Source organism: Canis lupus, chromosome 37 (genome assembly GCF_011100685.1).
Source record: "Canis lupus familiaris isolate Mischka breed German Shepherd chromosome 37, alternate assembly UU_Cfam_GSD_1.0, whole genome shotgun sequence".
NCBI lineage: Eukaryota > Metazoa > Chordata > Mammalia > Carnivora > Canidae > Canis > Canis lupus.
In genome coordinates this window covers 2,494,947-2,521,127 of record NC_049258.1, presented here as the reverse complement: position 1 = coordinate 2,521,127, position 26,181 = coordinate 2,494,947, and the positions used below count along the sequence as shown (strand labels likewise).

The following is a 26,181-nucleotide window of genomic DNA, read 5'->3' as shown; positions in this document are numbered from 1 at the left end:
TTTTACGGCAGGGCTCCTCAGAGCCTTTAATATGCAAATGTGCATTGTGAAGCTAAGTAGTCTGTCTTAGGTGGTTCCCAAATTTCTGTTAGGACAGAAGCCTCTCCACTTCCATTTTTCTTTCTCTTCTTGTTGGAGGAGTAGGGGAGATGAGGAAGAAACACTTGGATAGCAGAGCATCAAAATAGCTGAGAAGGTTAGTTCCTAAGAGACTCTGCCAACTGACAAGCAAGATGGGCTAAAAACAAACAAAACAAAACCAAAACGAAAAACAAACCCTAAAAACTCCCACTCAACTGAAAAAGAGAAATATGAAGTTTCATTCCAAATTGATTCAAACTTCTGGTTCTAACAGCAAAAAATAAATAAAATAAAATAAAATAAATAATAAAATAAAATAAAATAATAAAATAAAAAATAAAATAAAATAAAATTTCATAATGATTTGAAGAAAAGTCTTGAGCTCTAAGAAAGGCTATGATTAAATTAATGATTGAAAACTGTCTGAATTAGTAAATAAAAAGACACTAAACTGTATTGAGATGCCTACTGCTTTTTATAGGTAGATTTTAGAAAATAACAGTGGGTCTTTTTTTTCAAACTATTGCCAAGCTAGTGGCAAACATTAACTGCTGCATATTGCTTTGGTTAAAAATCAGACAACATCTTTTGTGAGATGTTTATTTTAAAGTTTTAAGGGAAAAACAATCACCCTTTTACTTGCTGAAACTTGGATGTTTGGATAATGAGGAAACACCCACTCCTTTAAGTTCCCCAGGGCAGTGGCTATCAACCAAGGCTATGCATTAGAGTCATCATGAAACTTAAGAATCCAACGCCCCCACCTCACCTCCAGAGATTTAAGGCCTTGGAGTAAGACTCCGCATTTATTATTTTTAATCCCCCCAGATGATTACAATGTACAGTCATGACTGGGGCCCACTACCATCGGAGGAAATATACTATTTCTCTAGCACTGAAATGATAAATCTACACATAAACTATCGAAAAAACCTAAAGGTACAGGTTTCAATAAGGCATGGGAAAACTTACATTATAAGATAATTTCTTTAAATCATGGCTTGTTATTTATGCATCATTAAATAATTACAACGAAGGATGGAAAATTAGCAAATTTACTCTCAGTTAAAAAAAAAAAATCAACCCGAAATGAAGATGACTTCTTGGAAACATTATCAATAGCATTTGAGCTATAAATTAAACACCTGATATACCAATATATTTGTTACTGATAATATAATATGTACTTTTTATATAAGTTATAAATGAAAGCTAATGAAATAATGATTTGTGTCTATCTACATATCTTAGGTAGGCTAGAAATTAAGAGATAAAATGTTAAGTTTTTGGGTTAGATATGAAAATGATACTATATCTCATTATTTTTTTTTTTAAGATTTTATTTATTCATGATAGAGAAAGAGAGGCAGAGACACAGGCAGAGGGAGAAGCAGGCTCCATGCACCGGGAGCCCGACATGGGATTCGATCCCGGGTCTCCAGGATCGCGCCCTGGGCCAAAGGCAGGTGCCAAACCGCTGCGCCACTCAGGGATCCCTATATCTCATTATTAACAATCAACATATACACTTTAATGCCACACATATTTAACTTGTATATCCTTAATTATTTTTGATTATATATTTATATATGATTATATTATATAAATACATAGCTGACTACATACATATGTATTTAGGTATTCATTCATTCATTTATATAAGGATTCATCCCATATGTATATAAATATATATAATGAATGAATATATATATAATGAATATATATATATTCATCCCATTATCATTATATCACATGTTATATCTCCCTTAATCTTCAGAAAAACACTTGGAGGTAGGTTTTATTACCTCTATTTTACAAATGAGGCAACTGTCCATGGTCACAAAACTACTAAGTCAGACATAATAGATGCATATTACATATTTGGTAAATATATGCATAAGGAAATTCAATAATTAGAGCTATAGAGACAGATGTGTATAACAGCTCATCTACACACTGAGTATAAGACTTTATCTTTAAAAAAAATTTTTGTAAGTAATCTGTATGCCCAACATGGGGCTCAAACTCAAGACCTGGAGATTAAGAGTCTCATGCTCTACTGGACTGAGCTAGCCAGGCATCCTTCCCATCTTATTATTATTATTTTTTTTAGAATAAACCCTTGTCTTAGAAACTTCTCTACCAAAAGTTCTGTGAAAACTGGGCAAGAATCTAGATATCCTTTCATTTGTCATATAGGTGTAGACCTATATGTAGACCTCTGTTCTCAAACAAGGATGAGTATTAAAATATAGTTTCCATGGTCCAACTCCAAACTTTCTGAATTAACATCCCTGCTAGTGAGACCTGGAATTTGTCTATCTTTTAAAAGGCTTTATAAGTAATTCGTATGAATTAATTCATAAGATTTGCAAGTATGGAAACCACTACATCTGATTGCTCAGGGTTGAGATTTAATGTTTGGGTCTTACTGGTACTCTGCAGACAGAGACTGCATGGACAGAATTAATACATTCCTGGTTGGTTCCCTTTTTCAGAGGCTGAAAGGTAATCGTGGTGCAGCAGACAATGGTGATAGAGGTTTTGAGCTCTGACCTCAGACAAAACTGTGCTGAGTCCTAGCTGTGCCACTGGCCAGGTTTGTTACACTGGCCAAGTCCCCTGATACTTTGAAAGCTATGTGTCTTTTCTATAAAATGGAGATAAGGAATTCTTTGTCTCATAGGGGTTTCGTGGGGATGAAAAAGGTGTTCCCCCCTGCACGACACTTAAGCGCACTATGTATCTTACCGTTATTGAAACATCCGAAAGTAGTAGAGATCAGAAAGGAGATAGAGGTCTGATCGGCAGGGTCTTATTTTTTCAGGTTCATTTATTTATCTTAAATTATTTTTGTTCTAGAAACACTTCCCCCTCTTCTCTCAACTGCACCCCCATTAACGCTCTGAGTAACCTCACGGTTCTTATCAATGACCTTTCCACAGAGGGGGAAAAACTTTTTTAAAAAGTTCCATGGGAAAAAATCTCTGGGCTATTTCTACTTAAAAATACGGGCCGCCCAGTGGCTCAGCGGTTGAGCGCCGCCTTCAGCCCAGGGCGTGACCCCAGTGACCTGGGATCAAGTCCCACGTCTGGCTCCCTGCATGGAGCCTGCTTCTCCCCCTACCTGTGTCTCTGCCTCTCTCTCTCTCTCTGTGTGTCTCTCATGAATAAATAAATAAAATCATAAAAAAAAAAAAATACGACTTGACTCTACCCCCTCCAAGACGATTCTAGAGTGTGTATGTCTCAAACAAAACAAAACAAAAACAAACAAACAAAAAAACAAAACTGTTCTAAGCTAAGAGATATTGAAAGCAAATATTCTGTACACTTTTAAAATGAGAAATTTTGCAAATGCATGAGCCGACTGGACTGTATGGCTGGTATTCACATAATGCACGGTGCAAAGTGCAATTTGTAGACCTAGTTTTTTGGGGTTGTTTTTTGTTTTTGTTTTGTAGACCTAGTTTTTAATTCAGTTCTAATGAGTAAACTGGTTGGACTCTGTCAGGGGTGGGGGTGGAGGGAGTTGAAACCCTCATCCCATCACTAATCTGATCCTCACTGCCCCCAAAACACAACTCCTGTCTGTTTCTGCGGGGCTGATAATGAGGCTGAATAACGTATGTATTTGCACGACACTCTGCTGGTGAGTGATGTTCTTCTGCCACTTGGTGGTGCTTGCCAGCCTCGGAATCTGCTTCTGGGTGGCTCGTGGCTCTCCAACACCCGAGCACAAAGCCTGCTGAACCGGGATCACAGCATTCCTGCCGGGAAAGGCTTCTGCTGGCAACTGTGTAATGATCTCAAGAACCTCTGTGGAGGTAACTGCATGTGTTAACCAGTCACAACCAGTCATTAACTTTTCTTTGGGGTTTTAAGTCACTTTGGGCAACATGTCTTCGGAAGAATACATAGTATTAGAAAGTAGGCCAGAGTTTCCTTAGCAGGGGATTGAGGAGCCCTCCCACCGCGCTAGGAGGGTGGGTGAGGATTCCACTCGTGGGCCCAGCGCCCAATCCTATAGCAGGTCCCCTCGCGGGACCCTAATCGCTGCCTCAACACTAGAGCTCGTCCAACACGCCTCCCGTTTCCTTGGAGAATTCACCTGCGCCGTCTCCAAGCCGGTTTTCCGATGCTTCTTCCAGCGTCTGGTCTAATTGATCTGTCTTAATGGGGTCCTTGTCGGTGTGGGGGAGATGCCACCGACCACAACTGGGACCTGCTGCTTCATCGCAGGGAGGGAGACACGCGGGATCCGAAATATTCGGGAGCGTTTGGGGGGCGGGGGGTGCAACCTAGGGGCGGAGGTAGAGATGCAAGATAAGGGATGGGTCTCACCTGGGGTGGGGGGGGAGATGAGGTTTGTCTGAAGCTCTGAGGTGCTGCACGATGGCATCTCTCAAAGGAGAAGTTAGAAATCAAGGGAGTGGGAGGAGGTTGGAGGTTAAAGTACTTAAAGGAGAGCTGGGGCGCAAGTCGTGCTTCTGGCGGGGCCTGCGGAAGACCGAGGGTCCCCGCCGGCCAAGGGCCCCCGGGGCCTCCTGGAAGTGACCCGGGGTGGACGCCGGTTGCCCGCGGGGGTCCATCAAGCACGCCCCCCCAAGTCCGGGGGACCCCAAGGAGGGAGGGGAAGACGAGGGGTGCAAAGGGCGAGCCGGAGATGAGGCCTCCTGAAATAGAGAAAGACAAGAAAAGAAAAGAAGAAGGAAGGATGGAGAGGGAGGAAGGATGGAGAGGGGTGGGGAGTTAGGAGGGAAGGAGGGAGCGAGGAAGGCAGGCTAGGAGGAAGGAAGGGGTGGGAGGGAAGGGGAGGGACGGGGTGACTTACAAGGAGGGTGCTGGGGAAGGAAGGGGGAGAAAGAAACCTTGAATCACTGAGCATCGCCCCGGGAGCTTTCTTCCCGTGGGTCAGCCCCACACCGCGGCCGCCCGGGGCGCCGGGTCCCCGGGGGATGCTGCTCCGCATCCGAGTCCCGGGAAGCTCCCGGGCGGGGCTGCGACTCCGCGGGGCGCTCCGGGGGCTGTGGCCGCGGCAGGAGGCGGCGTCCCCGAGCGCAGAGCCCGCGCCGGGGATACTCGGGCCCGCGGCCGCGCGCCTCTGCGGGCCGCCCCCCCCCCCCGGGCCCTAGGGCGCCGCCGAGCCCCAACGCCTCCTCGGAGCCGCTTCCCCAGGCTGCACCTGCCGCCGCCGCCCCCGCGGGGTCCGGCCCGGTCCCACCCCGGTCCCACCCCGCGGCCCCGCCCGCAGGGTCCCCGCTGCACCGGGACCCGCCGGCCCGGGCTCCAGACCTCGGCTCCCGGGGGGGGGGGAGGGCGGGGGGTCGGGGCTCCTCCAGGGAGGGAGGAGGAGGGAGGGGGAAGGGGAGGGGGAGAGAGGGAGAAGGAAGGAGGGAGGGAGAGACAGGGAGAAGGACAGAGATAGAGGGAGAGAGACGGAGGGAGAGGGACAGAGAGGGAGGGAGAGAGGGGGAGGGAGGGGAGGGAGAAGGAGGGAGGGAGGGGAAAGGGCAGGAAGGGGAGGGAGAGGGAGAGAGGAGGAGAGAAGGAGGGAGGGGGGAAGATAGAGGGAGAGGGAGGGAGAGGGAAAGTGAGAGGGAAGGAGGGAGAGACAGGGAGAGTGAGGGAGAGAGGGAGGGAGAGAGGCAGAGAGAGGGGTAGAAGGAAGGAGGGAGGAGGAGGGAGAGAGGGAGAGGGACAGGGAGAGGGAGGGAGAGGGAGGGAGGGGGAGAGAGGGGGAGAGAGTGAGGAGGGAGAGAGACAGTGAGACAGAGGGGGGGGGGGGGGAGGGGGGAAGCAGGGAGGGAGCGGAGAGCCCGGCGGGCGGCTGGGTCAGCGGGGCGGGCGGTCCGGGGTCGCGGGCTCCGGCGGTAAGTGCCGCCGCCTCCAGGCCGCCCGCCGCCCTCCCCCCGGCCCCGGGGCCCGGTCCCCGCTCCCGCTGCGTCCGCCCGGCGCGAGCCCGGGTGCGCTCCGCCCCCCCCCCCCGCCCCGGCTCCAGCTCGGAGACGCGCCCGCCGCGGGGGCACAGGCGGCCCGGGGTCGCGCGCGGGAGCGGGGCAGGCGGCGGGGCGCGGGGTCCGCCCTGCAGCCGCGCCCCCCGGCGCCCCCCGCCCCCCGCCGCCCTCTGCGCCGCCGCCGCCGCCGCCGCCGCCGCGCCCCGCCCCCGGCCCCGCCCCCCGGGCCGCATCCCGCTCGGCCAATCGGCGGCCGCCCGCCCCCGCCCACGTGACCCCGGGCGGGCTGAGGACCTGCTGCTTCCCGAGCGCCGGGGATGCGGGCGGCAGAGCGCGAGCGGCGGCGGCGGGCCCGAGCGGCGCCCTGACGGTGCTCCCGGCCCGCGTCCCGGCTCGTCCGCGCCCCCGCCCGCCCGCGCGCCCGCCCGCGCCCCCCATGGCCGCAGCGCCCCGAGCCCCCGGCGCAGCCCGCCGGCCGACCACGCTCCCGCTGCCGGGCCAGGGCCGGGGCGCTGCATGTTTCTGAAACTCCGGCCGCCGCGTCCCCGCCCGCCGCGCCCCCCCCCGCCGCCGCCGCCCGCGGGATGCCCAGGAGCCCGCCGCCCGGCCCCCGCGATCGCGCGTTGCCCGGAAGCCGCTGGCCGCTGCGGAGCCGCGCCGAGTAGCCATGGTGCTGGCGGAGCCCCCGCGGCCGGGCGGCGGCTGGACCCTGTGCGAGGGCTTCTGCTGGCTGCTGCTGCTGCCCGGCGCGCTGCTGCTCGTCGCCCGCCCCGCCAGGCTCGCGGCTTTCCCTACCTCCCTGAGCGACTGCCAGACGCCCACCGGCTGGAACTGCTCCGGTGAGTCCGGGCGCCCCAGCGCCGCCCCGCCCCGGCCCGCGGAGGAGCCGCGTCTGCAGCCCGGGCGCCTGCCAACGTGCGTCCGCTCGGGCCCGGCATCCCTGGGCCGACCCCCGTCCCCCCGGGGGAGCCCCGTTTGCAGCCGGGGCACCTGCCTCCGCGCGTCTGCTCGGCCCCCCGCATCCCTGAGCCGACCCCCGTCCACCCGGGGGAGCCCCGTTTGCAGCCGGGGCACCTGCCTCCGCGCGTCTGCTCGGCCCCCCACATCCCTGAGCCGACCCCCGTCCACCCGGAGGAGCCCCGTTTGCAGCCCGAGCACCTGCCTCCGTGCGTCTGCTCGGCCCCCCGCATCCCTGAGCCGACCCCCGTCCACCCCGAGGAGCCCCGTTTGCAGCCCGAGCACCTGCCTCCGTGCGTCTGCTCGGCCCCCCGCATCCCTGAGCCGACCCCCGTCCACCCCGAGGAGCCCCGTTTGCAGCCCGAGCACCTGCCTCCGTGCGTCTGCTCGGCCCCCCGCATCCCTGAGCCGACCCCCGTCCACCCGGAGGAGCCCCGTTTGCAGCCCGAGCACCTGCCTCCGTGCGTCTGCTCGGCCCCCCGCATTCCTGAGCCGACCCCCGTCCACCCCGAGGAGCCCCGTTTGCAGCCCGAGCACCTGCCTCCGTGCGTCTGCTCGGCCCCCCGCATCCCTGAGCCGACCCCCGTCCACCCGGAGGAGCCCCGTTTGCAGCCCAAGCACCTGCCTCCGTGCGTCTGCTCGGCCCCCCGCATTCCTGAGCCGACCCCCGTCCACCCAGAGGAGCCCCGTTTGCAGCCCCGAGCACCTGCCTCCGTGCATCTGCTCGGCCCCCCCTCTGTCCCCCCCATTCCTGAGCCGACCCCCGTCCACTCCTTGGAGCCGCGTCTGCAGCCCGGGCACCTGCCTGCGTCTGCTCGGCCCCCCCATTCCTGAGCCGACCCCCGTCCACCCGGAGGAGCCCAGTTTGCAGCCCCCCCACCTGCCTCAGTGCGTCTGCTCGGGGGCCCCCCCACTATCCCCCCCCATTCCTGACCGGACCCCCGTCCACCCCTTGGAGCCGCGTCTGCAGCCCCGGGCACCTGCCTCCGTGCGTCTTCTCGGGGGCCCCCCCATTCCTGTGCCGACCCCCGTGCACCCCGAGGAGCCCCGGGAGCCGTTGCAGGCCGCTACGGTGGGTGGGGGGGTGGGCGGGGCTGGGGGGCCCGAAAGTGCAGGTGGAGGGACCTTTGCATCCTTGCACTTAGGACTGCGGATGCTTTTTTTTTTTTTTTTTTCTTTAAGAAAGAGTAAACGGGATGGTTCTGTGGATCCACCCAAAAGAGCACCCGACCGACCTTTGTGGGAAAGCCTAAAAGCAGACCCTTTTCCCGTCATTAAAGAAAAAAGAAAGAAGGGGAAAAAAAAAAAAAAAGTCTAGCTAGAAGGAGCGAGAAATAACTTTATGAGAGAACCAGCGAGAAAGCGATCAATCAAATAGGGCCCCTGCAGGGGATGCGCGGATCCCGGGTGCCAGCGAGGCGCCCTGCTCTGGCCCTCGAGCCCAGGTCACACGGATCCTGGAGCTTAGGTTTCGGGAGATTCCCATCCCTCCTCCCCCCTTGCTCCCTCTCTCACATCCTCCTCCTCCTCCTCTTCCTCCTCCTCCTCCACTTGGCTGCAAACGACGTCGCGTCTGCAGCCCAGAGATGCTTCTCCCCGGCGTCCCCGAGCTGCTCCGGGGCGGAGGGAAGTTGAGGAAAGAGGCGGTTCGCGGGTCTCCCAGGCCGGGGGTGGGGGGTGGGGGTGCGCACAGCCGGGCCTGACCCGGGGGCGCGGGGTGACTCGGCTCCAGGGGCCAGGCGCCCTGCAGGCCCCCGGGCCCCTTGGGAGCTGGGAGCTGGGCGGGCTCCGCGCCCCGAAGCCTCGGAGAGAAGCCGGGCCGGGGGACTGCGGGCTGCTGCACCCCAAGTGGCCTTGGCCTTCCTTCCTGGAGCCGGCCCAGCGCGCATCCCCGGGCCGGGGTCGTGGTGCCATTTCTCTGGCTTTGCAAACGGCGTCAACCTGCCCGGGGCATTGTCCCCCAGGTCCGCTGTCTGCTCGTGCTCGCGAGTGTGCATGGAATTTTCTCATCTTCTGTAGATGGGATCCTGCTGTAGTTAAATCTGTCTCTGAATAAAGTGGTTCCCAGGGATGCATGCAAGCTCAAGTGGCTGGAACTTCGGGGAGGTGGGAACGGCCAACTGTAACTCACAGGATGAAAAAACACGCAGTCCAAGGCTGCTAAGGGCTGTAAATTCCACCAGGAAAATGATTAGGCATCATCATAGTTAGTGCTTTCTAAAGACAGGTTGAGCTCTGCAGCCCTGTTAAATTTGGGTCAAAGAGATGGCCTTTGTTCTGTTTTTGGCAATTTCTAAATTTGGTTATTCTCTGTAAAATTGAACAGGTTTTCTTTAACTCCTTCCTGGTTCGTAGGTGCATATATATATATATTTGTGAGAAGCTAAGTTCCACTCTGCAGGTGTCGAATCCCTTCTCCGGTGCTTTATCATAGGCATGTTCAACAACCTGCAAAATCACTTGTTTGAAACGGTCACAGCTTTGTGGTCCAACGCGTACTTGGTCTGCTACCTGCCAAGCATAGTATTGTTTTAGGAAATAACTAACCTAAGTGTGAAATTGAGTTTGACAATTAAGAAATGTATTATTGTGAGCCAGCTATCTTAAAGAGATCTGCAGAAACTAAAGAGAACAAACTTGTTTTCCTGGCCGATTTTTTGAGAACCTGGCACACCTCTCCACCCCTGTTAACTTAGAGGTGATCAATCTTCATTTGAGCCAGGCAGACCATCACGGCAAACACTGTGCCTGTTTATCTTTATTATTGGGGCTTTGTTTCCTCTTTGTCTGGAGAAATTCCAAATAAGGGGCCGTTCCAGACCTTAAAGTAAAAGAATGATTAACAATGGAGAATTGGTAAAATGACATTCAGAGACCATCACCAGCTCATTTCTAAAATGTGGAGTGTGGGGGTCATAAACTACCGTCTACTTAATGAGAAAAAAAAAAATAATGAAGCTAGGAAGCAAGTGTGAAACCTTCATTTACTGCTGCCAGCATTAACCCTGGCTAAAATAAAATAGCAATATCAAAAAAGAATATTAAAGGAGAATTGGCTAGAAAAGAACTGTGAAAAGAAAGAAATGAATATTGATCACTTAACTAGATTTTGGAGGTTATCAGTAGAGAATGACCTTGCAGTATAGCTGTGGTTATTGGAATTAAAATTTAGAGCAATGCTTTTAAAGCTTCAAGATAGTGCTTTTTCTTTTTTCCCCCTAAGGTCTATAACATATTTTAATGACTGGAGTATTCTCTTTAAATTTGAGGTTATGATGACAGAGAAAATGATCTCTTCCTCTGTGACACCAACACCTGTAAATTTGATGGGGAATGTTTAAGAATTGGAGACACTGTGACTTGCGTCTGTCAGTTCAAGGTAAGAAGTCTGATTTTTGCATCTTCGTATTCATTAACGAGACTACAAAGGAGGGATCTCCCTTTACAACCCATCACCTGGCAATTTATAGCTATGCAAGCTAAGAGGAAAGCTGGCACCAAGCAAGAGTACTGTACTGCAAAGAGAGCCAACGGATGTCAGAAAAGACAGAGCTTTTTGGAGAAATGTGTATGCCAGAGTTATGAATGCCACTGGCGGTAGAAAGCTTCAGGTTGTTCTTTTGATGTGTCAGAGGCAAATTATGCTTATGCGTCCCGTCTAGCATGCATTTTATAAATCAGCTGCTGGGGCTAATAGCCAAAATAATCAATGGAAAAGAAGTGTGGATTTGTACTTTTGTTCTTTTTTCATTGGGGCTATCATTTTTTGATCCTGTTGCTCTGCCTAAATGGCTTTAGGTTTTATTATCCTGGCAAGCCGGTTAAGTATTTAAATAAACTCCTTATTAATGTGACTTCAATACCACTGTGCTAGTTTTTGAAATCGTGGAACTTACTAATATATATCAACTTCTCATGGACCACATTCAATTTTAGCTGAATCTCCCAGGAATCCAAAAGAGTACAAATAGCTGCAAGTCATTTCATAAATGTTAGAAAAATATACTTTGCCTCATGTTAAAAAAATAAATAAAAAATATTCAAAAAAAAAGAGGGGAAGATTGCAGCACTGGTATCATCAAAACTGGGTTATGAGTATCTATAGAAGATAGAGCTCTTCAGTCATCATCTAACAAATGCTTTACCCCATGTAAATTGTAAACCTTCTTTTCTCCCAAAATGTGTATACAAGCATATATACCTTCAACTATCATAGGCGTTGTACTAATGTCTTCTATGCACCTTTGAGTGTTGCTGAATTACTTTTTTAAACGCACATGAATTCTAACACAAGGTTCAACCAGGAAATATGCGAATAAACAAAACTACATAAGTGGGATCAGGGAAAACTTTTCCAAGATTGTAGGCAAAAGTAAAATTTAAAAAAGAAGAAAAGAAAAGAAGAATCGATACAGAATAAATGAAATGAAAATATTAAGCCCAAATTCGGTCTAGACAATTGATACAGCATGTAGTATTTAGAATTGTTGATGAAATTAAATATTTTAAGTTGCATTCAACCTCCCGGTGAGAGAGATAAGGGAATTCATATTTAAATATAGTTTGAATGGTTTGTAAATAAGCTAAAAGCTGCTTGGACTTTATTTTCTTCTTTCTAAGAAAAGCAATAAAATGACTGATATTTGCAAAGTGCACCACCTCCTGGTGGGTCAGTATTGTTGTGACCATACTACAGTCTTTCAGACCATACTAGAGTGTTAGAAACATATTTATGCATATTTAATATGCATGTAACACCAACCTCTAAGGTCTCCAGCCACACTGAACAATGTAATTATGTTCTTTCAATGAACTACATGAGAGAGATGGAGCATGAAAACTCTCCAATTCATACTTTCCCCAAATGCTAACTAAGGAGAAAATACAGGTGGATAAATCATTAATTAAAGACTCAAAGTATTTTGTGGATTTCCCCCCCCGTTTGGATTGTGATTCCCATAAATTTGTCTTACTTTCATAACCAAGGGTAGAAATAAGAAGTGAATTCCTAAACGGTATAAAATGAACCAAAAAGAACGTTCTTCAAATGGAAAGCCATAATTCTAATACGATTTCAACAAGAGAAAAATAACAGAGTTCACAACATTCTAAATGGATGCATGCTACTAAAAGGGACGCATGGTTTTCTTATTAAAGAAATTATGTTCGGTTTTCAGGTTCCGCAAAGGGTTTTGGTAAAACTTTTACCGACAAAAATGTTTATGTTTTTCGTGCTTTGGTCAGCCCGTTACGTTCGTCACTAATTTAAATACCTTTTGAGTGGAGTAGATTTGGGAGTGGGCAATGAATGCAAGTTTGAATAAGAACCTACAATGTATTTTTTTTCCCTAATGCCTGTAACATTTAAATTTACTACGAGATTACTACTGCTATTAGCTTTTGCTTTGTGATGGTTGTCAGTCTGTCCAGAGAAAATAAACATTTCCTTCTGGAAAATTTAGACTCTACACATAGTAAGAATATAGAATGGCTGGATTAAGTTGAAGATCAAAGAAAATGCACAAATTGTGCAAAGAATAATAGGATATTTTAGGTTAAGAGTATCTTGATTCAGTCCTTTTCCGGTACATTCCAATGAGTTTGAGGTTGTTGTTATTTGTTTGTTTGTTTGTTTTTTTCCCCTGTATGATGAAAAGGGAGATGTCCTGATAATTTATTTTCCTAAATACTAAACTAGCTTAGATTGTCTACTCTCTGTTTATTCTGTTTACAGAAATTCTTTCATTCAAATAGGATGGAAACCATGGTCATTCTGGTTGGAGAGAGAAATTTCAGAGAAGTGTGTGTGTGTGTATGTGTGTGTGCACGCGCGTGTGATCTATAGTTTTCCAACTTGGAACATTAAAGTGAATATATATTTGCCTTAACTTCTCTTAGATGATTGAAAATAAACATATTCCCCCTTTATTTGTCAGAACTGAGTGAGTGGTAATTATTTCCTCCTCCTTTTACAGATGAGGAAATTAAGGCCCAGAATATAAATAACCATCATTAAGTGGTGATCTTAAAGTAAGAACCTATGTCCTTTGACCCCAAATCTAATTTTTTCCCCAAATATTATTATACGTGCAAGTGAGAATATCAGCAACAGCAATACCAAGTTATCGTAGACAATTCAGTATCCAAGGTAGTACAGCTGTTTTTTAGGTGATGATGTGAGTTCCAGATACGGCCTGGAGCCATGTTCCTATCAGAATACCAGATGGCATGCTGGTCAATATGATATATCAATTGTGGAGAGGAAAATTTAGAGATAATTAGAGGGATGGATGGATAGATGAATGAAAGGAAGAAGTAAGGAAGAAAGGACGAAAGGAAGAAGCATAGTGGTTATCCATAGATAGCATTGGTCATACAATGACCAATTATCAGTTATTTATTTATTTATTTTATCAGTTTGTAATTTTAAAATATGATGAAGCCTTCTGTCTTTCAGATATCCTTTATTTCAAGTATTCATTATTTGTATTTAATAAGCATGCTTTAGATCTGTAATTGTTCCACCTACTAGAACCGCATAACAAATTGCCCAGAACTTAGTGGCCCCAAAAATAATGAACAGTTCTTCTGCTCATGAATCTACAATAGGACAGGGCTTAAGGGAAGCATCTCATCTCTGCTTCCCTTGGCATTAGCTGAGGGAGAGGGAGAATTCAAAGGCTTGGTTCTGCACTCTTCTCAGGGCTCCCACTCATATGTCTGACTGTCGGCTGGACACCCTGGTCCTTAATGTGGATCTCTCTCTGTATGTGCTAGTTTGAGTTTCCTCAGACCACAATGGCTGGGTGTCAGGGGCAAGTGTCCAGAAAGAGAGAAAGAGCCAGATAGAAGCTGTATCCTTTAATGACCTAGCTTGAGAAGTCACACAGAGTCACTTTCACCATAGCCACAGGCTTGCCCACTCTTAAAGTCATATTTTCTTTCATTTAAAGAAATGTGGTTACAGAGAAGAAAAAGTTACTTATGGAATGATCAAAGGATTGGGACATGTGCAGGTTTTTTATCTTTTTCTTTTTTGGAAGAGAAACCTACCATATCCTAAGCCATTATTCTTAAGCCTTTGACAACTGGGAATATAACAAGAATTCACTTAACATCTGTGGAGTACCTTCTACATGCCAGACTCTATGGAAGGTGCCGACAATCTATAAAATATAAGTTCTACATAGCTTCTAGATGCTGAAATCTCAGCTGAAAGAAATCCTTATTAACCAAACAAGCAATAAATCATAGGAAAAAACTTCTCACATACATTTTTGTTCATTTGTAGTAAAATGAATCCCATATATTCTAGAGTGTCAAGTCATTGAATACACTAGTGTGATATGTAGCTACTTTCTTAAGCAATGTGGACACTTTGGAGCAAAATCATTCCACTGGAAAACACATATTTGGAAAATAAACTTAAGATTTTTATAACATCTTAAGAAAAATAGAATCATTCCTCCCCTGAGAGGGAGTTTGTACAACACATACATTTATGGGTCTAGCCATCTGGGCCTGAGTGTTGTTTTTTCTCTTACCAGCCAACTCTGTGGCCTTTAGCAAGTCACTTAACATCTGAATCCGTCCTTTCATCTGAAACTGAGCAGTATCATGATTGCCACTAAAAACTACTTCCAATAATTTGGCATATTTTAACAGCATACTTAGGTTATTTTTATGTGTGGGGGTTATTCTGTTTTCCTTTATTTCTATAATTTTAGACGTGTGTTTAGTGTCAGTTTTAGATGGTGTGTCAACTATACTCAAACAACAAAAAAAATGTTTAGCGTGAGACACAAATAATTTACATATCTTTTTATAAATGAGTATTCCAAAGTATTTTAAAGACATGACTCTGTTAATCCTCCCAAATGCCTTAGGTAACCATTTCAAATGGGAAAACTGAGCTACAAGCTTGTTAAATATTTAATAGTTGTGAGATACACACAAGGCCCTCCACCAGCGCAGTGAGAGAAATTGAGGAAACTAGGACCAGACTTCCACTCCTGAGCCGTAATGATTGAGAGTGTGCTTCCTCCTTGTAGTATTCATATTAATGAGTGCAAGGCATGGTATTAAAGGCCAAAAACATCGCGCTGATAATCTACAGTTAAGCTCTTTTCAGCTCCATACAAATCTCCCTCTTGGCTTGTGCATGGAACTTGGCAGCTCTGTTTTTAGCACTGTTCACATTTGGCTTACTGCATCCCTCAGAAGTGGCATATGAGCACTTTATCAGTTTGTTCCGTCTTTTGAGATGCACATCAGCATTGTGTGTTAGCGCTTGACAGAGATGATAAATACCTCCCGCCCTTACCCCCTGTCCACTCACTACATCTAAATACTCGGCAGAAGTGGATGAGAAAGATAAATAGAGAGGTTCCAGGGATTGGAGAGAAGAAAATGTGGGCCCAGATAATCTACACATTGTTGTAGGCAGGTCTGAAGATGGAGATTAAAAGGTAGCCAAAGACTAGAATTCTAGGACCTGAACAGGAGAAGCTAATAGTCCAGCCATCGCACTAATTTTGACTATTTTCTGCCTACTGCGAGTGTCACCAGATCCATTGACTGTGACAGGTTACAGTTGTTCCCTGCTTTCCAAGCTCTCCTCCGTGTGCTCAGGTAACCACTGTGGTGTTAGTGGGTCTTCATAAATCCTCCCTGGTCCTGAACACGGCACATTTATCAAGCACCTGTCCATCCACCTGCCTCCCAGGCTATGGTTCTGACCATGGAGCGGAAGCCCCATGTAGTTGGTGTTCCCTCCGTACTGCTCACTGGAGAATTCGACTCCTTACTGACGTTTGGCCATTGCCTTTCTTCTTCAATAGTGATAATGTTTTGGGTCCTGTGGTAGGGCAATTCTCAGATGTAAGCTAAAAAATACATATGTATTTCGAAAGTTTGTGGAAGGCAGCCCTTACACACATATTACCTGATCAGAAGTGAATGCCTATCGAGTTAAAGATCCTCATTAGTGAAAGGTTCTAATCAAAACAGTTTTTATTTTTATTTATTTATTCATTCATTTATTTATTTATTTTTCAAAACAGTTTTTAAATATAGTAACACAGGTAGACTGAGTTTGGGAGCCAAGAATGTAACTGTGGAAAGGAATTACTGCACAGAGGGCTTCCAGAATATCTAAATTAGGAATAATAGAGAAGATTTCTAAAACGTGTCATATTTAAAATATTTAAATCATTTTAATCACATGGAAGTGATTTCTAAGTAGTTATGATTTAATATCTAAATCATCATGTTAGCAGTTAACGGAGATCATAATATGAGTATCATACAATTTGGATTTACTATGGCAAGAAAAGTGTATCGCTATTACTAAGCTACGTTTCAGTTTTTTAATAACAGATACAAAGACTCATAAAATAAGACTTTCATTGCAGACAACATTGGCTTATCCTATTTCATATATAAATTACTCGGATGATTAAGCCATTGTTACATAAAGGCAAAGAGCAAGAGTTAAATGATTGATGAAGAAGGAGAAAGTCCAGATATTCTCAGGAAATAGAGTAAAAAAATAAATACCAGGTTTTTATGATAAGATTATAATTTTATTGGGAATTTGTACTTTTTTTCGTATAAATCTGAGTTGAATTTACCTTATGATAGAGTTTTAGGTTTATTATCATATATGTTAAAAGTTTCCTAGCCATCTCACTAGATCATGGGTTTATTTTCTATGTGTTATAAATTTACAGCCATGAAAAATCCAAGTATTTTAATAAGAACTAGAAGATAGGAAAGTGTTTTCACATGCATGTGTACGTATGATTTGCTTTACTTAGTTTCTGGCATATGTGTGTATTCATAAATAATCATCTTAGTTATTACATTTGTTACAATTAAGCAATGAAACACATCAGTAGTAGTAATCATGAGATAATCACATCTTTAGTGTAATTAGCAGGTATAGGACACAGCCAAGGATCGCTAATGCCTTAGAGTGTGATTATATTATGATGAGTATACCCTGTAGGTTGCCTAATTTCCATTGTGAAATGTGTACTTTTTTTGTAATGAGGCTGTTTTAAAAATGAACTCTTCTCTTTATGAAATATATATTAATAGTCATGCTTTTCAATAATCAATACCGCTTACATAGATTTCAACAGTTGTTGTTTTCTCCCCCTGTGTTCCACATTCTTTTGGTGTTTCTTGCAGTATATCTGTCAATATCTAAAGATATGTGACAGATTAATTAGTAACCCAAATGTCTTATCCAACTTACAGAAGTTTGTAAAGATTAAACTTCAACAGAGAAAAAAACCATACTAAAGAGTAACTGATTTCATTGGCATTTTGGCGATATACATCTGCTCTAAACACAGATAGGCATTACCTATTTTTAATACTTGAATATCGTAGCATGTTTTGATTCCCCCCCCCACCCCCGCCAAGCCAGATGGGTGTATATCTGAAAACCAGTATTAAAAAATGTTGATAACATTTGTTGCTATACCTTTTTAGTATTGCTAAAAGTATTTAGTATTTTAGTATTGCTTGCCAATCACTTTGTTGGAATCACCTGACCAATTTAAAAGCTCCCCCCCCCCCCCCCCCCGGCCCCGCAGCCCCTCAACAAAATCAGATGACTGATTGGCTGACTTAACATTACTTCTGTGTATCTTTGAATGATGTTCTTACAAGGTTAAAGACTTTAGTGGATACAATGGGATTGCTGAAAATGAAAACAAATGCCTTCTTTGGTAAATTATTATTTCTGTTCAAGGTGTCAAGGCCTCCAGTACTAACCTACGCTTCTCTCTGTGTGTCCCTCAGTGCAACAGTGACTACGTGCCTGTGTGTGGCTCCAATGGGGAGAGCTACCAGAATGAGTGCTACTTGCGGCAGGCTGCATGCAAACAGCAGAGCGAGATTCTTGTGGTGTCTGAAGGGTCATGCGCCACAGGTACGTGTGTGATCCCAAGGACTCCCTGAAACCTTGGGAGACTGTGTCTTGCTTTTTCTATTATCTCCAAATAAATAATTCAGACTATATACTGGCTGGATAAGCCTCTCATTCTTTTGTACAAAGCATACATTATCCTTATTTTGTCTTTTTTTTTTACATTTCAAATCACTTCTGGAAGAAAAAGAAAATCTTCCATAAGGATGTTGATTTTAATGCATATGTTATTTAATGAAATGCAGACAGTTGAATAATATAATTAGAAGTCTAGATTTACTGCCCACGTCCCAAATATAGAGAAACCTATCTACTCACTAAAAAGGTTGGTCGGTTTGTTTTGAACAACAGCATCGTCTGCTGGAGGGCAGTTTTGCAGATCTGGGTTTGAAAATAAAAATGTGGGTGACCTCCGCAGCACTATAAAATATTATTCTTAACCATTTAGATGATTATATTGAAGAATGTATTTGTGAAGGACATCTGTCCTTTCTAACACAGTCAGCCTGGGATTCCACGAAGCTCTTTTAAGTTGTCTTTACCAAGAGTGCTCTGAAGGGAGTGAGGAAGAAGAGTCAGTTTCTCAGGTTTTCCTTTTGTGTGCAGTGATTGTTAGAGCTGAACAGTATTACAGGAAGAACAATAAACAAGGGCAACAAAGCCCAGCTTGAGAGAGTAATGCTTTAAAATACAGCTGAGTTTACAGATTAGGCTTGACACATTAAAATCACATATATTACAGACTTCAGTGTCCGTGATAGCTGTCTTTAATGGCACACAAGCATCTTTCTAGAAAGTCATAATTTCTGAGGAATTGGATGGCATAAGCATGTCAGGGAAAATTATAATGACCCAAAATAGGAACTTCCTTCAAAAGTGAAAAGACAAAATAGTGCCAGGAAAAAAAATCTTATTTATTGGAAAGATAACAAGTGTTAGATAACACATATTTTTTGGATAACAGGTATTTCTGTTCCAGGGAACCATGTTAATAGTCACATGTAGATTGAGGCGGGTTGGAAAACAAGCAAAGAGGAAGGCTTGTATTCTTTAAAAGATTATCCTAAGCCTATTGATTGTTAGTAATCGATAGTGTTCCAGATGTTACCAGTGATTACTTAAGTTCCTAAGAACTCGCAGAAAAGAATGGTATTATTATTCACAGATGATGTTGTAGGCCTTTGTTTTGGTTTTGATTTTTAAATAGTCTTTTATATGATTCTTTGCCTCGTGAACTAAATGTCCTTGCTGGTGCCCCACTTGCTTCTGATTTGCTAACGCAAAGGGATCACTGCCACTCCATTTGTCTGAAAAATAATGAATGAAAATGACAGTAACAGGGGAGAGTCAGTGGACTTGCTTCCCCAGTGGGGAGGGAGGAGGACCAGGATTCTGCTCTCACAGTAAAAATGGGGGAAACAGAAAGAGAAGGAGCAAACTAGTTACAAAAAATCAATCTGCCATACCCTTGGAGAAGAACATTTAAAGTGAGATGTTAAGACAGATTGCATAGGGAAAAATAATGGAAACACTCTAAGAAACCAAGAATGATGGAGGCCAACGCCAGGGAGTACTGAGGAAAGGTTCGCCTATTCCAAGATCACATGGGATATCAGCCTGTCTCTGACGTAGCCAAATTCTCAGTTGGCAGTTGTCATAATAAAGAGTTATGAAGTTATGGGAAGGCTAATAATATTTGGTACCAAAATCTCTCTTTCTTACTTGCCAACTTCCAGGTTCTTGTAGGCTCAGGCACTCACGTTCTCCTGATTTATTCAAGTCTTTACATTCTAGTCCCTAACATGTTATTTGTACTATGAAAATACATACATAGCCGACTAGAACATTGAACCACAATTGAGTGATCCATACCTAGCTGATTCACATACTTAGATTTCTGTAGGATTGATTTAGTAAAAGCCAGTTTTACTGAATGTGTGTCCTATTGACTTGTAAATCTAAAAGGATTTTGAGCTGAATAATGATAGAGGAACCAAAGTAATTTTGATTAGCTGGGTCCGACTGTAAATAAATTAGAGTTCTGACGTTTGAACCAAAAGAAATTCTTATTCTTTTCTTTGCAGATTTTTCCACTTATTTTTTAATGCTATTTGACACTGAATAGAGATGGCAAATTGTGATCTCTAGGAATAAAAGACAGTAGAAAATATGGCTTTGTTATATTTCACTGAATTTACAAATCTTTTTTTTTTTTTTGTCCCAAAATGGTTTCCGATTGGGCAGTCTGCTCAACAGCCTCAATGTCAACTTCACTTTTTTGTGTTATAAGAAATGCATTAACGAGGCGTTCAGACTCTTAGATTCAAAAGCATGACTTCTTTAGGTGTCTCACCAGTAGGACTTCAGTAGGCTACATATTTATCTTATACTAAAGAAACCATTAAAGCTTCCCATCACTATCTCATAATGATGTATTGGACTTGTGATTATTTTTTTCCACTATCACTTCTTTCTTTCCTACTTACTTAATTTGGGTCACATCAAACAAAATTGTCTTAAGAGCTATGCCCTTTGACTTTTTAGAAAGATACACGAGAAAGACAAGCCAATATACTACTACCATGTTTTTTTTTTTTTTTTTTTGCTTTTCCCAAGCCATTATGTACTTATTAGAATATCCACAGATGAATAGGCTAAATGTTTATTCAGAATCTTAATTTTTATGTTCTAGACACAGTGATAAGCATTTAAAATATGCTATTGTGCAGTAAGCCTCAAAATAACCCAATGAGATAGACATTACTATATTCATTGAATAGAGGACAGATAAGCTTAGGAAGCTTATGTAACATTCCTTATGTTATCAAATGAGTAACGTTCGGAGGTTTGAATCTGTAAGGTTTTATGTATTTCCTCTTACATGCATATAAGTATAAAAAGCTGAACAAGACATGGTTCTTGATTTACAGTCTTAGAAAGAAGAGAAACTATACACATTCAACTAAACCTTGTGGAATGTATTAGTGTTATCATAGTACGACCTGTTAGCCTCTGATGATTATAAATGATACTAAATTAAGCTTTCAAATTAATCAAAATAAATTTAGTTAAAATTTTAGCAGTGAAATTATACAAATATTGACCATTCATGCATTGTCCTGTCCAAAAGTGATGGTTCCATGAGTTAGGGTTACCAGTTCAGTTAACAGGACCATTCTTTTTTTTTTTTTTAAAGATTTTATTTATTTATTCATATAGACAGAGAGAGAGAGAGAAAGAGAGAGGCAGAGACACAGGCAGAGGGAGAAGCAGGCTCCATGCACCGGGAGCCCGATGTGGGATTCAATCCAGGGCCTCCAGGATCACGCCCTGGGCTGCAGGTGGTGCTAAACCGCTGCGCCACCGGGGCTGCCCTAACAGGACTATTCTATTAGGGTGACAAATGCTTCAGCCTTTCTTGATCTGTTATCATTAAACAGTGAAGGCATATGATCAAAATCCTTATTTGATTATACATTTACTAAGTAGGGTTTTTATTTTAACTTGTTTTACCAATTAGCTTGCCTTAAGAAAAGAATCTGGTGGCCTAATCTGTTAGACCCTGTGAATTTAGTTAATATGAGTCTCCACCAAGACGTATTATTTAAATTACTGCTCCGTCTTGACACTGCTAATGCCTAGCATGATGGCAAGCATGACTGTTGGGGAGGCAACCACTCTTCCATATGTCAGCCTTCTGTGGATTTTCATATGCCCTATCATTTTTTTATGCCATGCCTCTCATAAACTGTCATGGAGGCAAGCAAGAAGAAGTAATGGGTTTTTGGGTTTTTGCTTTATTTTGTTTTTTAAATTGGACTAAAGCATCAAACACAAATTCATTGCGATGGCATTTGGTATAGTTCTTGAATCCTGGTTGAGATTTTAGTGTGAGATGAGAGCATTTCAGACAGAAAATATCAATATTAGTCTGATTCCCCAGTATTAGCATTAAAAATACAGAACAAAATGTATTTAGAATGAAAAGAAGTGGAGAGGCAGAAAGAAGATGATGTCTACACTTAATAGGTGGAACCAGTTGGAAACTCAACGGTCTTGACTCCCAACTAGAAAACTGGGTGTCTCTGAGAACTAAGTTGTCTGAAACAGACAACTTTGACCAACTGCAATTACGTAGGAAGGAGGGGAGAGAAGAAATGAAGTAAGAGAATGCAGGAGGGTACTGGCTTTTTCTGCCAACATCACTTAGAGTTTATCCAATTTTAAGCACAAAAACAAAAATTAATCTCACTCTTCTATTGATTTCAAAAATGAAGTATGTTGTTGGTGGCAGATAAACTCCTCCACAATTGTGGTATTTGGAAAACATAATAGCAATTATATAAAAAGATAATCATCTATAAATTGTTTTTCTTTTTGTGTGTATGTGATTTACAATAATATAAGCCTTAATTATGAGTTTATTTGCCACATGTCTAAGCCTGTTTAATTTCTGAATCTCACTGTTATAAGCATTTCATTTTCAATTTTTTTTTTTTTTTTTGTCAATGGCACAAAATTCATCTTGGTTAAAGTAAAAATATGAGAGATTTTACATAGTCAATTTTAGAATATAATAATCAAAATAGGATATAATATCAGTTAGATAATAGTTTTTTTACAAAGTTTAAGAATGAAAATAATACTTTATTTTATAAGTTATATTATACAAATTAAATTAAATTGATGTGAATATGTATTTTCAGAATAAATAGTAATCATTTTCTCCATTATATTACTGTCTTAATAAAGGAAGTAAACATGAACTAAATAAAGTCATAAATAGTTTTTGAATATGTTTTTCAAACAAAACCAAAGTATTTCTTTTCTCCCCCTAGATGCAGGATCAGGATCTGGAGATGGAGGTAAGGTTTGCCTTTTTATATATTTGAAGAATTCTATGTGGATGTTATTTATGTATATTTACTTATGTATTTACCATTATAGATTTCTGAGACAAATTCATATTTTCCATTTTAGAAAAGAGGCAAATGAAAAAGTAGCATTCTACTTATTAAGTAAATGTATATACCATGAAAACTATTTAAAATATTTATGAATCTTACTTAAGAACTTTGTCATCTAATATTTTTTATTAGTCTATTTATTGTTTGTGCCCTACTTTTCTTTGAGATAGATATGCATGTCAAACTTCCTAACAGAAGCTTCCAAGATCATTTGGCAGGGCAGAAAGAATTCTTGAAGAAATCACTTAAATACAGAGATTTAAAGTATATAGCAGCGCCCTAAATTGCCAGGTACTGATATTAACACATATCATGTAAACAAGGTCTTAATTACCAAATCAATAATTTGAAACGGAAAGCTTTCTTTTCATAAAAGAAAATAAGAATGATAAACAGAATTTAAGACAATGAAATTAATTCACTACATTACTTCTTTGATTAATTTATATTTATTTTTACTAAAGCAAAACATATTTTTACCATTAAATTGTGTGTTTAGGGAGACATAGAAGATAAAAGAGGCAGAAACCTTTAAAATTTGGTCTGAGGTACTGCCAAATAAGACTTTATTTATGAATTGAATCTTCATTGTAAATCCCAAAATGCTTTTTCAGATGAAATTCAAAGTTCCACCTTTATGCACAGCAAGAAAACAAAATTAGATAAAATTTCAACAAAAGTAATAAAAAGAATGAACGAAGACCTACATTCTTAAGGCCTTGCTTAAGTTGTATAAATGATCAAATGTATGATTCCAAGTAAATTTTAGTTTTTAAAAGCAGAATTTTATAGAAGATAAAGAAAAGAAGGCCTTGGGTTCAGGAAAGATCTGACTTATCACACTTTATTATCTAGTTTGGACAATATTCCAAAGATTTACCAAGTTGCTTTATGTAATGAAAGGCTTAACTAGCTTAAATAAGCAATACCCAGAGAACACAATTACAGCAAAATATTGGAGCACAGTTTTTCCCATAAAGACTGAGACTGAACAGGAGTCAAGATTTAGTACCATGAGAGCATGAAATTTATTTCAATGTCACATATCATGGGACAGTCATTTGATGTTAGGACAGTCATTCACTATGTCTAAGAAACTGTTTTCCTGCCAACCCTCTGGCTGATTAATATAGTATTCTTAAGGAGGCTTCTCTAGCTGTTTGAAAAGAAGAGCTTAATAGAACAAATTAAATCTTAAAGAGAAAAAGAAAGGAAAAAGAGAGTTGCTTGAGTAGCTGTTTCACCATTGGAATATTAAGGAATTCATCAATTTTAAAAGAGTTGCTTTTGGGGCGCCTGGGTGGCTTAGTTGGTTAAGCATCTGTCTGCCTTCAGCTCCGTTCCTGATCCCAGGGCTCCCTGCTCAGCGGGGAGTCAGCTTCTCCCTCTCCCTCTGCCTACCACTCCCCTTGCTTGTGTGCCCGCGCTTGCTCGCGCGCTCTCTCTCTCTCTCTCTCTCTCTGTGAAATAAATAAATAAAATCTTTTTTAAAAAAAATGCTGATTTTGGAATGAAGTAGTTACTGTGCAAAACCCTGTTTATTTCCCAGATACATTTAATCTTTATATATAGATTACCTAATTTTGCAGATATTATGTTGAGTTTCAACATTCCACTATTCATGCAACAAGTCTTGTTAATTTTTTAGCATCTTCAAAAACAAAACAAGCTAGACGAGATCGGGTGGGTTCAGGGTGGTATGGACGTAGACCAAAACAAGCTAGAACACAGAAAATCTACATTGCTCTTTCTATTAAAATGTAATGATATACTTTTTTATGTTTGAGTCCCCTATCATATCATATATAATCTCTTCATTTTAATTTATTTTTTAAGAAGACATAGTTTATATCTCAGACACTGGCTTCCAGCTTTCATTCATTATAATTAGCTCATGCAAGTGAAAATGAAGTCAACTTCACTCTTCCTTGTTGCATTCCGTATTGAAATTTGGGGTTTATTAAGTTATCCAGGGATCTAAATCAGGTAATTTTTTAGGAAATAATTTTGATGTCAAGGATACGTTTATAACTTGAACTTTATGCATAAGTTGGAAACCACTTTCCTTTTCTTATTCTCTTCTCCTGTTTGCTTTTTACCCTTCCTTTCAACTATAGGTACTTTATAGTAACTTCGAGGAAAAACAAAGCAACTTCTTAAAAATCATTGCTTTAGAAAAAGAGAAGAACATATAACTCCCACTTAATTTTGAGTTGTACTCTTTAAATAGTAGTTGTTCTGAAAGTTGTGATAATGAGTGTTTATTCCTACTACATAAACTATTTTTTTAAATCAGAGACAAAACAATTTTTTAACTAAATTCCTTTTTTTTCTAGTCTTTGTCTTACTTTGCTCTGAAATACTAATGATTTTAATTTTCGTTAATTTTTTAGTCTATTATCATAAGGTGCCAAAAAAGCTGAATAACTATAACCTAAAAACCTAGTTTAACCTGAAGAATTACAATTCACATATCCAGTGGATTGTACATAAACTATATTTGACTTACCACCTCTGCTGTACAGAGGATGAACTTGCCTCTGTATTTTGATAGTGCCTATTACCAAGGTATCAGAGGAGCCAGAATCCGTTTCCTTTGAATTAACCAGAAGTGATTAAATTACCTGTGATTGTTTGGTTAATCCATCAATCCTAGCTAGTGATTATTCTAACTGGTTTCTGTAGGATATATTCTCAATAATGTGTATTTAGTTAATAATTGGGGCATCTTTGCAAGCACTTTGGGTGGTTAATGATTATTTTTCTAATTTCTTTTAACAAAAGTTAATATAATTCCCAAGTGGAATGCATTGATCTGAATAGTGAAGTGAACAAATTTATTTGCAAAACACATTGTATGTATGGCTATTGTAAATGATATCATTAAACCTCCAAATCTAAAATCACTTCAAAATACATTAATTTATTACTTTTTAAAAACTGCCCAGTATTTTTCAAATTAATGAATTTTATATTAGCAATGAAGATTAGACTTGATTACTTTAAAATAAGTTTATCCCATTTGCACAAGGGCATATCCGTCATTTACTGCATTTGAGAGAACATTTTTACTACAATATGAAAGAGATTTAAAGGTTTCATGACATTGGTTAGTTCACATTTTATAAGGAGTTTTAAAATTTTTATCTATTGATCTAAATAATTCAAGGGGCTAATGAAATTTAGATAAAATATATTTAATGATCTGCAAATGTATGTTCACTTATAAGGGTAGTCTGTAGTGTAGTAAGAAATATTGCATGCAAATCCTAAAGGTTGG

At 42.3% G+C, this 26,181-nt stretch overlaps 1 protein-coding gene across 1 annotated transcript in view; it reads left to right on the top strand.

Moving 5' to 3' along the window:
• The first annotated feature begins 6,685 nt into the window (after positions 1–6,685).
• Positions 6,686–26,181, top strand: part of TMEFF2 (transmembrane protein with EGF like and two follistatin like domains 2) — a 222,134-nt gene continuing 202,638 nt past the window's right edge. The window contains exons 1-4 of the mRNA XM_038585208.1: positions 6,686–6,877; positions 10,265–10,374; positions 17,808–17,937; positions 22,773–22,799. Coding sequence (XP_038441136.1) covers positions 6,706–6,877; positions 10,265–10,374; positions 17,808–17,937; positions 22,773–22,799 — 439 coding nt within the window. The 5' untranslated portion in view covers positions 6,686–6,705. The remainder of the gene's footprint in view (positions 6,878–10,264; positions 10,375–17,807; positions 17,938–22,772; positions 22,800–26,181) is intronic.